We start from the raw sequence: 15611 nt of genomic DNA, 5'->3' as shown, positions 1-15611 counted from the left end.
CAGGGGAACTGGAGGCACGGTGAGGGATTGTTGGATGGTTGGATAGGGCTGACACCTGAGTGTAGGTCACAACCATAACCAGTCCACCATCAGTCAAATGCAATAGCTGATAAACTTGTTGGAAGGTGTATAGTTAATAGAAAGACATGACCGATTAAGGTGGATGCATGTAAAGGAAAGTGATTTTTTCTGTTGCGTCATGCTATAGGGTGCATTGTGCGCCATCGGTGGCATGGCTTCTGGGGAAATGTCAGGTGGGTGGTGATTCACGGCAAAGTCAGAACGGAATGCAACATGAAACTAATGGGATTCCATCTGGCCAGCAGGTGCCGGTTGAGCGAACTTGAAGAAAATTTTATGCATCTGTTTGCGAAGTGCAAATGGCTCAGAGAATTGCATATCAAATATTGGAAATAGGTCCCAACGTGAAAACGTAAGAAAGAGCGTACAGGGTAACGCAAGAGGACTCAACCATGTACGTGGTTCGACTGATATCAGTCTACATCCACGGGAACGCCTACCGAATCTTGTTATATACTTTTTCATGAAATGATACACACCCTTGATGGGTTTATATACACAACAGTCATATCACCAAAATAGGAAAACAATATTTGCCACACCATGTAACGGGAAGGCGAAGGTTATCCATGCTGATGAATAGGGATTACCATTATCTTCAGTCGTGAGACAATGAGAAGGTCCCCAACAATATAGAAGGTTGCCATATTGGTGGGATCTGTTAGAAGGCTTATCCTCAACACTCCCCCTCAAGTGGGGCATGTATGTCAAAACATCCCCACTTGCTTATGCAATTCTCAAATTGGACTGAGCTTGTAGCCTTAGTAAGAGCATCAGCCAATTGTTTTGAGCTTTTGGTGAAGGGGGTTTGAATCTCACCTTTGGTAACTTTTTCCCGGATGAAGTGACAATCGATCTCGATGTGCTTGGTTCTTTCATGATAAACTGGATTCGCGGCTATGTGTATGGTTCATAGGGGCTTCAGTTTTGAAGTTCAGTTCCTCCAGAAGGGTTTTAGTCCATGTGAGTTCCCCGGTAGTTGATGCCATGGCCCTGTACTCTGCTTCTGCGCTTGACCTGGCTATGACATTTTGTTTTTTACTCTTCCAGGTGACTAGGTTATCCCCGACGAAGATGTAGTACCCTGTGATCGATTTTCGGTCGTCTGAGTCTCCAGCCCAGTCGACGTCTGAGTATCCCTCAATCTTGACATGATTATTTCTTTTGAATAGGATGCCTTGCCCAGGTGCCTTCTTTATGTATCTTAGAATTCTGTCAACAGCTTGCATGTGAGGGACTCTAGGGTCGTGCATGTACTTGCTCATGGTATTGACTGCGTAGGCCAAGTCGGGGCGGGTAACAGTAAGGTAGATGAGTTTCCCGACGATTTGTTGATACCTTTATTTATCTATAGGAGCTTTGTCTTCGTGACCTGTGACTTTGACATTGGGATCCATGGGAGTTTTGGTTGGCTTGCACCCCATTTTTCTAGTCTCTTTTAGAATCTCCAGAGCATATTTTCTCTGAGATAGGAAAATTCCCTTTTTTGAGTATGCGACCTCAATTCCTAAAAAAAACCTTAGTCTTCCGAGGTCCTTGATGTCAAATACCTTGTGAAGGTATGTTTTCAGGTCTTCGATGAGGAGTCTGTTGCTTCCTATTATTATGATGTTGTCGACGTAGACTAGAAGTATAGTGGTATCTGCGCCTTCTTTTCTGACGAATATTGAGTTGTCTGCCTGACTTCGTTGGAATCTTTTGCTTTCTAAAGCGAAGCTGAGCTTGGCGTACCATGCTCTTGGGGTGCCCTGGGGGTAATTTCATATACACTTCCTCCTTTAACTCTCCTTGTAGGAATGCATTTTTTACGTCCAGCTGATGTAGGTCCCATCCTTGGTTGCATTCAACGGATAGTAGGATGTGAACTGTGTTCATTTTGGCTATCGGGGCGAATGTCTCGCTGTAATCTATGCCATAGATTTGAGTGTATCCTTTAGACACCAACCGAGCTTTGTACCTCTCTATTGTCCTGTCGCTTCTGTATTTGATTTTGTATGTCCATCGGCATCCGACTGCCTTGTGCCCTTTGGGGAGTTGAGAGATTTCCCAGGTATGATTTTTCTTGAGAGCGGTCAGTTCTTCCTCCATGGCGTTTACCCAGAGATCATCTTTCATTGCTTCTTCGTATGACTCAGGTTCGCGATGTTGACTGATCTTGCATAGGTATGATACATACCGAGGTGTGAGGCCTTTATAGCAGACTTGTTTATTGAAGGGATAAGCGATATGAGACACGTAGTCGTTGAGCCGTGTAGGAGGTCGAGTGACTCTTTCTGACCTTCGAAGAGGTTCAGCAGCCTGAGACGGAGGATCGGGCGGAAGTTCTCGTTCCCGTCATTGATTGGTTGACTGACAGTGGGATTAAGTGGTTTGTTCTCTTGCATTACGATGCACTGAATGAGGTCATCGTAGTCACTTGGTGCTGGAGTGGTTGGCTCACCCTGATTGCTGGCATCAAGCTTTTTAGAAAGGAAGTAGGGTTGTTTTTCATCGAAACTGACGTCCCGGGATATATAGAGTTTTTGTGAGTTGCAGTCATAACACTTGTACCCCTTCTTAGAGGAGGAGTAGCCACGGAATAAACATTTGGTTGCTCTCCTGCTGAGTTTATCACGGTTGTGAGGTGATATCCAGACGTATGTCGTGCACCCGAAGGTTCGAAGATGCTTTAGTTGCGTCTTCTTCCCTTTCAGCCTTTCCCAGGGAGAGTTACCTTGAAGTTTCTTGCTGGGAGTCCTGTTGATTAGGTAGCAGGCGGTGGCTATAGCATCGCTCCAAAAATTTTTTGGCACGTTAGTTTGGAACATAATTGCCCTTGTTACTTCAAGGAGATGACGATTTTTCCTTTCAGCTACTCCATTCTGTTGCGGAGTATCCACACAGATGGTCTGGTGATCTATGCCTTATTGTTTGCAAAATTCATCGAAGGCCCGATTTTTGTATTCCCCGCCATTATCTGTCCGAAGAGTTTTAATTCTCTGACTGAATTGAGTCTCTACCATTTGAGAAAAAATTTTAAAGTTTTTGTAGACTTCGTCTTTTGATTTCAAGAAGTATATCCAAGTGGCTTTTGAGAAATCGTCTATGAACGAAACATAGTATTTATAGTCCCAAATAGAGTTTTCCGGTGCTGGGCTCCATACATCAGAATGAACTAAATCGAAAGCATTTGTGGAGGTGCTTACAGAAATAGGATAGTGTGTGCGTGTAAGTTTTGCATATTGACACACTTCACAAGTGTTGGCATCAAATGAAAGTTCGGGGAATAGGGTTCTAAACACCCGGTTTGAGGGATGTCCGAGTCTACAATGCCAGTGTCTCCCTTCATTGACTCTACTCATCATTGCCCCTAGTCCTTGGTGGATTTGGTAGATCCCATTGAGCTGTCGTCCTTTACCAATCGTCTTCCCCGTAGTCAGATCCTGAAACTCAACGTTAGTTTTGGAGAATATGACTTTGCAGTTAAGTTCTTCTGTGATTGTGGACACAGATAGGAGATTGGCTGTCAGGGATGGGACATATAGGATTTGGCTAGCGGTTTCGGAACCAAAGAATCTGGTGTCATTGATTCCCTTGAGGGTCATGAGTGACCCGCTGGCTGTGGTGATGGATTCTTTATCCCCTTGGTGCCTCAGTTGTACATTTTTTAAGTCCTTGGTCATATGGTGAGTAGCCCCGGAGTCAACAATCCATGGTTGGCTGTTTATGGAGGTAAGAAGAGAGAGTGTACCTGTCCCGTTGGAGGCGTTGGGATCAGAAGAAACAATAGTCATTCCTGCGGTCTTCTCCTTTTCCTGCATGCTTGGCTTGTGAAGTCCTAGCCCTTTGAGAAGTTCAGCCATAGCTTCAACGGTCAACGGGGTTCCGACAGTGTGAGCCTGAGCCGTACGAGGTACGCTTGGGTCAGGCTCAGCCTTTCCTCGCATACGATCCGGTTTTCCATGAATAAACCAGCAGGTCTCGTGCGAATGACCTGGTTTTTTGCAGTGAGAACATCTGAGCCTTTTCCCCTTGTCCTGGTTAGTGCTGTTGTTGTTGGCGTTTGGTTCCCCGTATTTGGAGCGAGGTCTGGGGCCCCTGTGATCTGAGTAAAAAGCAGATTTTTCTGGGCCGTCTTTGGCTTCTCTTGTATTGCCTATCGGATTCATGACTTTGCGGCGAGTCTCCTCTCGCATTATGGTGGCACAGACAAAATTCAAGGATGGGAGGTTGCGGGTCATAAGGATCTGACTCCTTAGACTTTCGTATTCGGGTCCAAGCGCGGCGAGGATATGAAAGACGCTCTCTTGCTCTTTCAGTTTGGCCGCGTCTCTGGGGTTGTTTGTGGTGACCTGGTATGAGTCGAGCTCGTCCCATAGGCTCCGAATGTGACCCAAGAACTCGCTGAAGGGGGCGTTGTCTGGTTTTTTCGCATCACGGATTTCTTTGATGAGCTGGTACATCCGAGCTATGTTGTATTGTTCCCCGTAGATCTCCTTGGCAGATCTCCAGATGTTTTCGGCAGATTCAAGAAATAAGAAACCATATGCGATTTTGGGTTCCATGGAGCTTAAGAGCCAGGACATGACCAGGTGATTACCATATTCCCATTCCTCATACTTGGGATCGGTAATTTCTGGTTTGGTCTTCCTACCGTTTACGAAGCCAAGTTTCGATCTGCTGCTCAAGTATAATGTTGCGGCTTTGGACCAGGACAAGTAGTTGAAGCCATTCAGCAGACTGGTGGTGATTCTGAGATTAGGAGTTACCTGTTCGTGGATGACGATTCTCTGAGCAAGAGCCTCCGTATTCGATGATGAGCCTTCACGGTTTCGGTTCGCCATTTGATAGTTGTGGAAGCTGGGTTAGCTGTGGCAGCGTTGAGTTTGGTCGAAGGGATCACACTCTGATACCATGAAAACGTAAGAAAGAGCGTAGAGGGTAACGTAGGAGGACTCAACCATGTACGTGGTTCGACTGATATCAGTCTACATCCACGGGAACGCCTACCGAATCTTGTTATATACTTTTTCATGAAATGATACACACCCTTGATGGGTTTATATACACAGCAGTCATATCACCAAAATAGGAAAACAATATCCGCCACACCATGTAACGGGAAGGTGAAGGTTATCCATGCTGATGAATAGGGATTACCATTATCTTCAGTCGTGATAGAAGGTTGCCATATTGGTGGGATCCGTTAGAAGGCTTATCCTCAACACAACGTTCCAATACCGTTGCCAGAGTGACCTGCTCCTAGATCATCGAAGGGGCATGGGGCCTGGCTGCGGAAACTTCAAATGGAGGTGCTGGGTTCTGATCACATGGCAACAAATAAGGCTGCACCACAATGAGGTCGTGTTTGATGGTGTTGTCTCAAGTATACAGAAGGTCCACAGCAGAATATGCAGAGAAACAAGAGAAGCTATTAAACTGAGATAAGGGGAAAAAATGCAGCTTTGGTTAAGTTGCTGTGTTGTTGTAAATATGGAATTACTTTGCTGATCAGTGAATGGTTTTTTTGCTTAGGACGACAACTCGTGATTTCTTCAGCCTGATAAAATTAAGAATGTTTTATACTAATGCTATTTATATGAATAAAATTTGCCTTCTCAAATAAAAAAATTGAATCACATAGATAGTACCAACCCACGGCTCCACGCAACTCCATCAAAATCAGGAAAAAGAGGACCCCAATCTCTAATCTCAGAGTAAACCAATGCCTAAAATTCATGGAGAGAGAGAGAGAGAGTGTTGGTGCAGCTGATGATCTCGGGTGCCATAGGAAGGTGCAGCTGGTAGTCTCCAACAGCCAGCTTCTCCGGTGGGAAGCAACAGGTTCGGCTCCAATGACCCCTCGTTTAATCATAAGATGAGCCAATGGTAAAAGGAGAGCACAAAAAGTCATTTTACTTAACTAACCACAATCTAACCATAGATAAACTATTTTAGTCTAGATACAGCAGGCGGTTGTTTGAGCATATTTTTCGAACCCAGGTGGTCTTTTGTAATTTTTCAAAGGTTAAGCATGTACTTATAAATATATCAAAGGTTGAGCGTGTTTTTGTAATTTTTTCAAGAATTAAATTAACAAACTCAGTAAGCATGAGTAGGTGTTGTGTCTGCTCTTTTGACAAAAGCTAAAGTATGCGTGTTGATAGAGAGCACTAAATATTCTTTCAAAAAAGATAGTGAGCACTAAATAAGATAACGGTGAAGTACAGACTGTCTGAATCTTAGATGTTATATTGGATATATTAGAATAAAAGAATCTCAAAAGTCCCAAAAAAATTTAAAATATCTCAAGAAAAAGTCTCTTTTGAGCAAATCTTATGACAAGTTTAAAATGAATTTTTGCATAGAAAAATGTGTCCTGTAGTGAGAATGGCATGCACTATAATACTCCACAACTTACAAAAATAGCAATCGTCAGCTTCTTAGCAACATTGGGAAGATGAAGCTCAAAAGCCAAGCCTTTAATGAGAAGAATGCATAAGTTGATGAATAAGTTGTGATGAAACAAAATGATGAATTTTCAAGTAAAGCCCAAAACAGACAAAGAATGAATCATACTGCAGCATGTTTAGTCTCATTTCTTTGGGCATATTTAGTCTCATTTCTTTGGATTAAGACCAAGATTATTTACTCAGAGAAAAATACTACCTTATGCTTTTACTTTGCTTCTACCTCTTCCTTCGCTTTTTTTTTAAAAGAAAAGGTAATTCAGTGTAAAATTAATGGAGTTACATCAGATGCAGTGTGAAGTGATGAGGTATCACTCCTGTCTCCCATAGGCAGCACAGCCCTTACCAACGTTTAATCAGCATACAAAGTGAATATGACGTCCCATGTTAATCAGCTGGACCAAGGCAACGTGAACACATTCAAATACAAGGAGAGAAAGGAGATTCGACTAGAGAAACAGAAATGAAAGAAAATCGATGAGATGTCAGCGGTACACAGCAGCTTAGAGTGCAATGTGGTTGGTCCGAATTCAGCCTATAGCGGGGTGCCGGGCCATTTTTGCCGAGCCCTAGAGGCGACCTCCCATCTCAGCTGGTTGGCGATGATTCCTCTTTGTCCAGATTAATTTCCAAGTTGAAAATATCCATACCCTCCATACGAATTTTCATTTCTTACCCCTTCTGTCAAACTGTGACCACCACATCTCTTGAAAAAATAAAATCATTTCAGTATAAGGTTACATCATCCCATGCCAAGGAAAGCAAGGCCCTGAAATATGAGCAATCCCAAAATAAATGAGAAAGGGTTTTTTCATCTTTACCGCATAGAATGCACCGACTAGCAAGATGAATACCATGTTGCTTCAGTCTTGATTTTGTGTTAACGCAGCCAAGAAGAATCAGCAAGCCAAGAGTAAGGTACGAAGAGGTAGGCCTCTTTTCCAAAGTGCCTTCTTAGGGAGACATTGTGTAACCGGGCCAACCAAGAACAAGTAAAAAGACTTGGTGCGGAAGGAACCATCTCTAGCTAGTGTCCACACATCTTCCCTCATAGGCGCTAATGGATGAACTTGAGAGATGAGAACCGACCATTGTTGAAAGACCAATTCTGAGATATTTTTATGAAGAGTTAACGTGAAAAAAAATAACGGCAGTAAAGGGTTATGTTTTTTAAAAGAAATAAAATGAGTACAGAGTTTCAAGTCATGTATTAGCAGAAATAGCTTTCCCCAAATACCGAAGTACTTGAGCAAGAAAATAATCTCAAGCCCCACATAAAGCTTGATGAAAAATCAAACCAAGATCAAACTTAATAGATAGGCCAGGCTCAAACAAAGGTCAAGTTTGATATTGAACTCAAATATTTTTATGATATACCAAGTTTAAACAAAAGAGAATAGACTTTCAGCTTCATTCAGCAGGTGGGCATTACAATCTGAATGAGACACACACACAACCCAACTGGTCCAGTGAGGCCTCATTCTATATTGTTGGTTTAAATGATCGAAACTGGCTGAATGTCCCATTGTCTTAGTGGCATGAATAGGATACAGATCAACCACGAAGCATCACCATTCAGAAGCTTGCTTCATACATGGTTGATGCATGAATCTCGTTACCAGTATCAAAATTAGCACTTAACCATCGCTTTTGCAACTGATGCATCAAAGAGAATTGTCACACATTCATGCATATGCTGCTAACATACAAGGTTCAGTTTACTGAACTGTCAACGTGAGACATCAACAAACAACGGAACCGGCAGAGATACATGTTGGGATAATTTCCCAAGAGGATGTACCTTAGTGAGGAAGGGTGGGAAAACAAGAAATTAGAGCAATCATGCAAGTAGGGATTACTGCATGCTTTTCTTGCACATTGTGCATTTCATGAATGCCCCTGTCTAAGAACATAGAGATGGAAGTGGTAATGAAGAAAAGAAAGTCAAAGAAAGAAAATGGCAAATTTATGATACTAAATCTGGAGATTCTGTGGTCCAAATCTGTGACATTTAATTTAGATTACTTGGGGCTACAAGCAAAAGATATATATGCATGTTTGTGATGGCACCGGTTAACTGCTGCTAGCATGATTCACATTCCCTTACTGGCACAGAAGAAAATCTGCTATAGGTTCAGAAACTAAAATTTTGAATTAGTAAACAACATTGGCCTGAGCTTGAAGTTAAACGTAACTGTCAACAGAATAAATTTCATGAAATAAGTGAATATTTCTCATTTTTAGTATCGCCAATGCTTTCTATCTAGTATTATAAAAAAAAACTTTCTATCTAGATAAAATAATTATTTTTGAATGCCAACCATTGAGCAAGCTGCCTTGTGCAGCTCTATGATATGTAGGGGTGAATATGCAAGGTTAATTAGTGTTAAATTATGTATATATAAATATATATACATATATATATATACTTATATATATACATACGTGTATATATATAAGTATATATATATGTATATATATACATATTTCTTTTTTTGTTTTCTTATTCTCCAAATACCCAATAGGGGTATTTTGGTAAATCCCCATGTAAACTCTCCCCTTTCCTTTTTCTCTCCCTTTTTTACTTTTTATTTTTATTTTTATTTTTCTTTTTTTCTTTTGCTTTTTGTAAGACCACAAGGGGCCCCACCCTTCTTGTCGTTGGGGCCCCAACGGTCATATTTATGACCATTGGGGCTCCCAACGACAAGAAGGGTGGGCCCCCCCTTGTGGTCTCTTCTTCTTGGCTTCCTCCTCTATAAATAGAGGAGGCTTTCCCTTGTATGAGTATTGGGTTTTTCACCCTCTTCTTTCTTTCTTCAATAATATCCAACTTATGACTTTAAGTCATTTTTCTTTTTATGGGTTTTGTGTATACACTTTTAGTGTTTGTGTTCTTGGCTCTTGTGATCACTCTTAAGGAGTGGTTTGCTTTATTGGTGCTTCCGCCCCTCTTCATTACATGGTATCAGAGCAAGGTTGGTGATCGGGCTTCTCTTTTTTGATATCTTGGGACGTGTGCCTCTCAAGCTTTTGAAGAAAGAAAGACTTTTCGGTACCTATGGAACGCGATTCTAAAGTTGAGCTTACTTTTAAGCTCAATGGATCCAATTACCTTATGTGGGCCTCCGCCATGGAAAATCATTTAAGAGGTAAGAAACTTTGGAGTTTTGTTATGGGAACTACTCCTGAACCCTCTCTTGTTCTCACTAAAATTGAAAATGGGGTTGAAAAAGTTTTAGATGGCGATGAGCGCATTAAAGCTATCAATGACCATCAATCCAAAGTTGAGGATTGGGAAAGTAACCATGTCAAAATCTTGGCATGGTTTATAAACAATGTGGACCTCAAAAATTGTGCCAACATTGCTAAATTTAGAAGAGCCAATGAGGCATGGTTCTTTCTTAAGGGTATGTATACCCAAAAGGATCTTGCTAGACAATTTTTTTGTCAAGAAAAAATTTGTTTCTCTAGACAAACGAATATGAGTGTTCGTGACTACTTTAGCTCTTTAACCCCTTTTTGGGATGAGCTTGTTCTTCTTAAGCTCAAATGGGTGGCTCCGGAAGATATTGAGTTGAGAAGGGAACAAGTTGAAAAGGAGCATTTTTTCCAATTTCTCCATGGTCTTCGACCGGAATTTGAACAAGTTAGGGCATCCCTTATCCATAGAAGTAAAGCCTTACCTATTGAGGACGCCCTTGCCGAAGTATGCCAAGAAGAAACTCGACTTGGCCTAAGTATTAAGAGTGATGAAGTTTTGGTCGTTACTAGGCCCGGATCAAATGTAAAAGCATATAGACCTCCCCACTTTAACAAAAATAATGGATCTAGAAAGGGAGTGATTTGTCACTATTGTAATGAAATGGGACACATTAGACCGGTTTGCCCAAAGCTTAAGGGAAAAGTGACCGCGATTGGAGAAAATTCTCTAAAGAAGGAAGAAGAAAGTGCCAAAGAGGGAGATATCAAAGAAACTCTTAATCATATCTCTGAAGTTATCTGGAGCTGCCATCGCCTATTCTTCATCACCTCCAGGTATGTGGATACTAGACTCCGGTGCTTCTTTTCATATGGCATCTCATAAAAACTCTCTTTCTAATGTTTTTTCTAAACTCATATATTCTTATGTTTCAACGGCCGATGGAACATCTTTAAAAATTGAAAGTATTGGAACACTTGATTTTAAAACTTCTCAAAACTTTTCCGTTCCTAAAGTGAGAGTCGTTCCAAAAATTAATCTAAATTTTTTTTTCATTTCCCAAATCACCGATCATGGATGCCAAGTCTCTTTCTCACCTAAAGATTGCACCGTGCAGGATCTCCAGTCAGGAAAGCTGATTGGACAAGGCCATAGAAGGGGTGATCTTTATTTTATGAACTTTTTGACTCTTCCACCAAAGTCATTTTGTAATCTTATAAAGGACAAAACTATTGGAATTTGGCATAAGACTTGGTCATCCAAATTTTGTAAAGATGTCTCTTTTTCCTTTTTTGGACAATACTTGTAAAGACAAACACATGACTTTTAAAGATTGCATTTTTAGAAAATCTAAAGCTATTCCATTCCCTCAAAGAAATTATTTCACCACTCGACCTTTTGAACTTGTTCATTCCGATGTATAGGGACCTTCCCCTATTTTATCCAAAGGAGGATTTTCGTACTATGTGGTCTTTATTGATGACTTCACTCGATTTACATAGATTTACTTCTTAAGTCGCAAATCCGAAGCTTTCTCCTTCTTTAAAAAATTTCATGCAATGGTTAAAAATCAATTTTTAGGAAATCTATCAATTCTTAGATCCGATTCGGGAGGTGAATACATGTCCAATGAATTTCAAATCTATTTGAAAGAAAATAGAATTTTTCATCAACGTTCTTGTCCAAACACTCCGCAATAAAATGGACTTGCGAAAAGAAAGCATAGACACATAATAGAAACCACAAGAACTTTATTAATTTCAAAAAATATTCCAAAATCCTTTTGGGCCGAAGTGGTTCTAACCTCAACATATCTTATCAATAGAACCCCTTCATCTTATTTGAAAAATCTTTCTCCATTCGAAAAACTTTACAATATCTCTCCCGATTATAAAAGACTAAGAATTTTCGGATGTAAATGCTTTGTTCTAACTCACAAAAATGATAAACTTTCTTCTAGGGCAATTGAATGTATTTTCTTAGGATATGGCGAAAAACAAAAAGGTTATCGATGTTTTGACATATTCAAAAACAAACTTTATATATCAAAAGATGTCACATTCTTAGAAGAAGAAAATGGTTTTTCGCATAAACCAAATGAAAATATTGATTATTATTTTTTATTTGACTTGTTACCTCAAGAAAACATCATAGATGGTCATGTTGAATCTAGTGAATCTCTCATAGAAGATCATGTTGAACCTCCAAATGATGATCAAAGTTTAGAAGAAAATGTATCAAGACAAACACAAGTCTACTCTAGAAGGAATGAAAGTAATCCACCTTGTGCCCTTGAAAAATTCTCTCAAAATGAGTCGATTGAAGAATCCTCTCAAAGAAGATCAAATCGTATTTCTAAAATACCAAATAGATTTGTATCTTATGATTCTTTTTCTCCAAATTTTCGAGCATGTCTGCTAGCTCTTCACTCATTTTATGAACCATCTCATTATAATGATGCTAAACAATATGCTCATTGGAATGAAGCAATGGAACTGGAACTTAATGCACTTAAAAGGGCACAAACTTGGGAAATCATTGATCCACCCAATGGCAAGAAACCCATTGGATGTAGATGGCTTTTTAAAGTAAAAACTAAGAGTGATGGCTTATTAGAAAGATATAAGGCTAAATTAGTGGCCAAAGGATATACCCAAGAATATGGGGTAGATTATGATGAAACTTTTGCTCCAGTTGCTCGAATGACTAGTGTTCGAGCTCTTATTGCAATAACCTCTATTAAAAATGGCCAATTTTTTAACTTGATGTAAAAAATGCCTTTTTAAATAGAAATTTAAATGAAGAAGTTTATATGAAGCCACCTCCGGGTATGAATTTAAATGGTAAAATTTTAAAATTAAAAAAGGCCTTATATGGACTTAAGCAAACTCCTAAAGCGTGGTATGACAAGTTTAGTAATGTATTCAATTTAGGATTTACTTCTTGTTATACTGGCACTGCTCTTTTTGTTAAGAAGACAGGTGATTTCATTGTTATTCTTTTGTTGTATGTTGATGATATGATCATCACTGGGAGTGACAAAAAGGGGGTAAATGATGTGAAGTCTATGTTAAAAGAAACTTTTGATATGTCTGACCTTGGATTCTTGAGATATTTTTTAGGAATTGAAGTGGCTTACTCATCGCGAGGATACATCCTATCTCAAATGAAATTAGCAGCAGACATTTGTACCAAGTCAGGAATATCTGATGAAAAGAAAGTTGAGACTCTCGAAGTTATCAATGCAAAACTTAGACTTGAGGATGGGGTTCTTCTTGAGGATCCAACCCCCTACCGTCAATTAATTGGATCTCTTACCTATTTATCCATCACCCGTTTAGATATAGCTCATGTAGTTCATGTTGCAAGCCAGTTTCAGCATGCACCTACTTCAGTTCATATGGCAATCGTAATGAGAATTGTGTGATACATCAAAAATATCATCTTTAAGGGACTCTTCTTATCATCTTCCTCATCTCTTGAATTAACGGCTTTTACTAATGCTGATTGGGGAGAAAATCCCAATGATCATATCTCAACTATTGGTCTTTGCATTTTTTTTAGGTGAATCTCTCATTTCGTGGAGATGCAAGAAGCAGCAGAAGGTCTCACTATCATCCGCTGAAGCTGAATATTGGGCTATGGCAATGACAACTATAAAAATCGTATGGCTCAGAAGTCTCCTTGGTGATATGGGCATCCTCATTTCCTCTCCCACCAAGCTCTGTTGTGATAACAAAAGTGTGATATACATTGCAAGCAATCATACTTTTCACGAGCGGACCAAGCATATCGAAATGGATTGCCATTATGTTTGAGACGAATACCTCAGAGAAACTATCACATTACCATATGTTACTTCAGAATATCAACTGACTGACTTTTTCACCAAACCGCTCCCAACTCCACGATTTATGTTTCTTCTTAGCAAACTTTCGGTCTTCTCCCCGTAAAGTTTGAGGGGGCATGTTAAATTATGTGTGTATATATATATATATATATATATATATATATATATATATATATATATATATATAAGTATATATATACATACATATATGTATATATACATATTTCTTTTTTTGTTTTCTTATTCTCCAAATACCCAATAGGGGTATTTTGGTAAATCCCCATATAAACTCTCCCCTTTCCTTTTTCTCTCCCTTTTTTACTTTTTATTTTTCTTTTTCTTTTTTTCTTTTGCTTTTTGTAAGACCACAAGGGGCCCCACCCTTCTTGTCGTTGGGGCCCCAACGGTCATATTTATGACCGTTGGGGCTCCCAACGACAAGAAGGGTGGGGGCCCCCTTGTGGTCCCTTCTTCTTGGCTTCCTCTTCTATAAATAGAGGAGGCTTTCCCTTGTATGAGTATTGGGTTTTTCACCCTCTTCTTTCTTTCTTCAATAATATCCAACTTATGACTTTAAGTCATTTTTCCTTTTGTGGGTTTTGTGTATACACTTTTAGTGTTTGTGTTCTTGGCTCTTGTGATCACTCTTAAGGAGTGGTTTGCTTTATTGGTGCTTCTGCCCCTCTTCATTACAAATTAGGTGATTATATGTAATGGTTGAATGGTAGCAGGGCATCTTACCTGAGTCCGTTGGGTCTGAACACCCACCAGGGAATTATTATCACATCAACAGTGAAAGAAAATAAAAGAAGAAAAAGAGGAAGAAAGAGAAAAGTAACTTCAGTCAAGAGAGAATGTGATGCCTATGCAAGCTGATCTTCAGTCAAGTTTTTGAAATGATATAAAATATGTCATCGTATAATTTCATGCATGAATTCACAATGTCAAAACATATAATGTTGACTCTCTTGTTTTTCACTTCACGCTATAACCTTTGGCTACACAGGATGATATTATCAGTGGTGCAAAATATATTTCACCCTTTATTTGCTATAAACAAACCCAGAAAGAGCACAGTTACCAGAAATTCCGGTGCTCTGTGAGACTGACCATACCATTCCTCATATTCATCAATATTATGGAGTCGAAAATCCTGCAATGTGTTATCTTACTATCTTAACCTCACAATAAAGTTCAATGACCAAAATCTCATAAGAAATTTGAAATGTTTTCAATAGGATCTGCAAACAAAGCATACCGCCGAGAGATCAACAATCTTTATCCCCCTTGGAAGACCTTTAATAATCTCCTATAGTAAGAAATCAATGAAAACATTCCATTTCATTGCATCAGTTAATAGCCAAAGCACAAGGACCAATAAGAAAAAAAATTCAGATTTCAAGATACTTCTTTAAATAATCATTTTCATTTTTCATAAATTTTCACCATAAAGTAGGGAAAATTGAAAAAAGACCTATGTTATTCCATGATGCAAACAACAAAATACAGCATCAACTTCAGAGAAGTTAGCATCTTTGCCAGTAACTAGCTCTGGCAAGTCCTGCAGTTTTAATCAATAAGTAGTTAAGCATTATTCTCTTAAGCATGAAGATGTACACTTTTCAAGTGATAGATCTGGCCCATCTGGGTAGTCATGAATCCCTAGTTCAAAGAAAATTATATTATGAGGCTGATTACTTTCATAAAAGATGACATTTATCAGATGTATAGATAATGAAAGCTTGAGCATGTATAAGAATATATTAGTTAAAATGAGGGTAACTTACTGCATATACAATACACAAATGATGCAAGTGTGGCTTATACACTACAAAGGACAAATGTCCTGAAATGACAAGTTGACTCCTTACACTAGCAAAATCAACCATAAGATACAAAAATCCCCATACTTTACAACCTGTCCAAAATATAGGTCTCAGTTTCCAGCCACTATGTCAAAAACAGAAGGCATAAATTCCCAGTTATTTTTCTCAGAGTTCAAATTGCTTATATTTGAGAATGTTTCCTC

At 39.3% G+C, this 15611-nt stretch overlaps 1 protein-coding gene and 1 long non-coding RNA gene across 2 annotated transcripts; both read right to left on the bottom strand.

Moving 5' to 3' along the window:
* Nucleotides 1–2192: 2192 nt before the first annotated feature.
* On the bottom strand, nt 2193–4904 carry LOC149812086 (uncharacterized). Its single transcript, XM_089992973.1, has 2 exons — nt 3479–4904; nt 2193–2983 (listed from the first exon to the last, which is right to left on the bottom strand). Exons 1-2 carry the CDS (start codon nt 4902–4904, stop codon nt 2193–2195), a joined length of 2217 nt encoding a protein of 738 aa, XP_089849099.1.
* Nucleotides 4905–6707: 1803 nt separating this feature from the next.
* Nucleotides 6708–7638, bottom strand: LOC149812085 (uncharacterized). The gene is made up of 2 exons (XR_016428519.1): nt 7352–7638; nt 6708–7236 (listed from the first exon to the last, which is right to left on the bottom strand). It is a non-coding gene; the product is annotated as an uncharacterized LOC149812085 (long non-coding RNA).
* Between the last annotated feature and the right edge of the window lie 7973 nt (nt 7639–15611).

This window comes from Nuphar pumila, chromosome 17 (genome assembly GCF_984573655.1).
Source record: "Nuphar pumila chromosome 17, dmNupPumi1.hap1.1, whole genome shotgun sequence".
Classification (NCBI taxonomy): Eukaryota; Viridiplantae; Streptophyta; class Magnoliopsida; order Nymphaeales; family Nymphaeaceae; genus Nuphar; species Nuphar pumila.
This window is presented reverse-complemented; position numbering and strand designations above follow the sequence as displayed.

Bases quoted from the DNA above. Each gene is read 5' to 3' on its own strand.
- LOC149812086 (XM_089992973.1), bottom strand. From the start codon at position 4,904: ATGGCGAACCGAAACCGTGAAGGCTCATCATCGAATACGGAGGCTCTT. The intron at 2,984-3,478 runs GTAAAGGACGAC...GCAAACAATAAG, and splicing joins GACTACGGGGAAGACGATTG to GCATAGATCACCAGACCATC.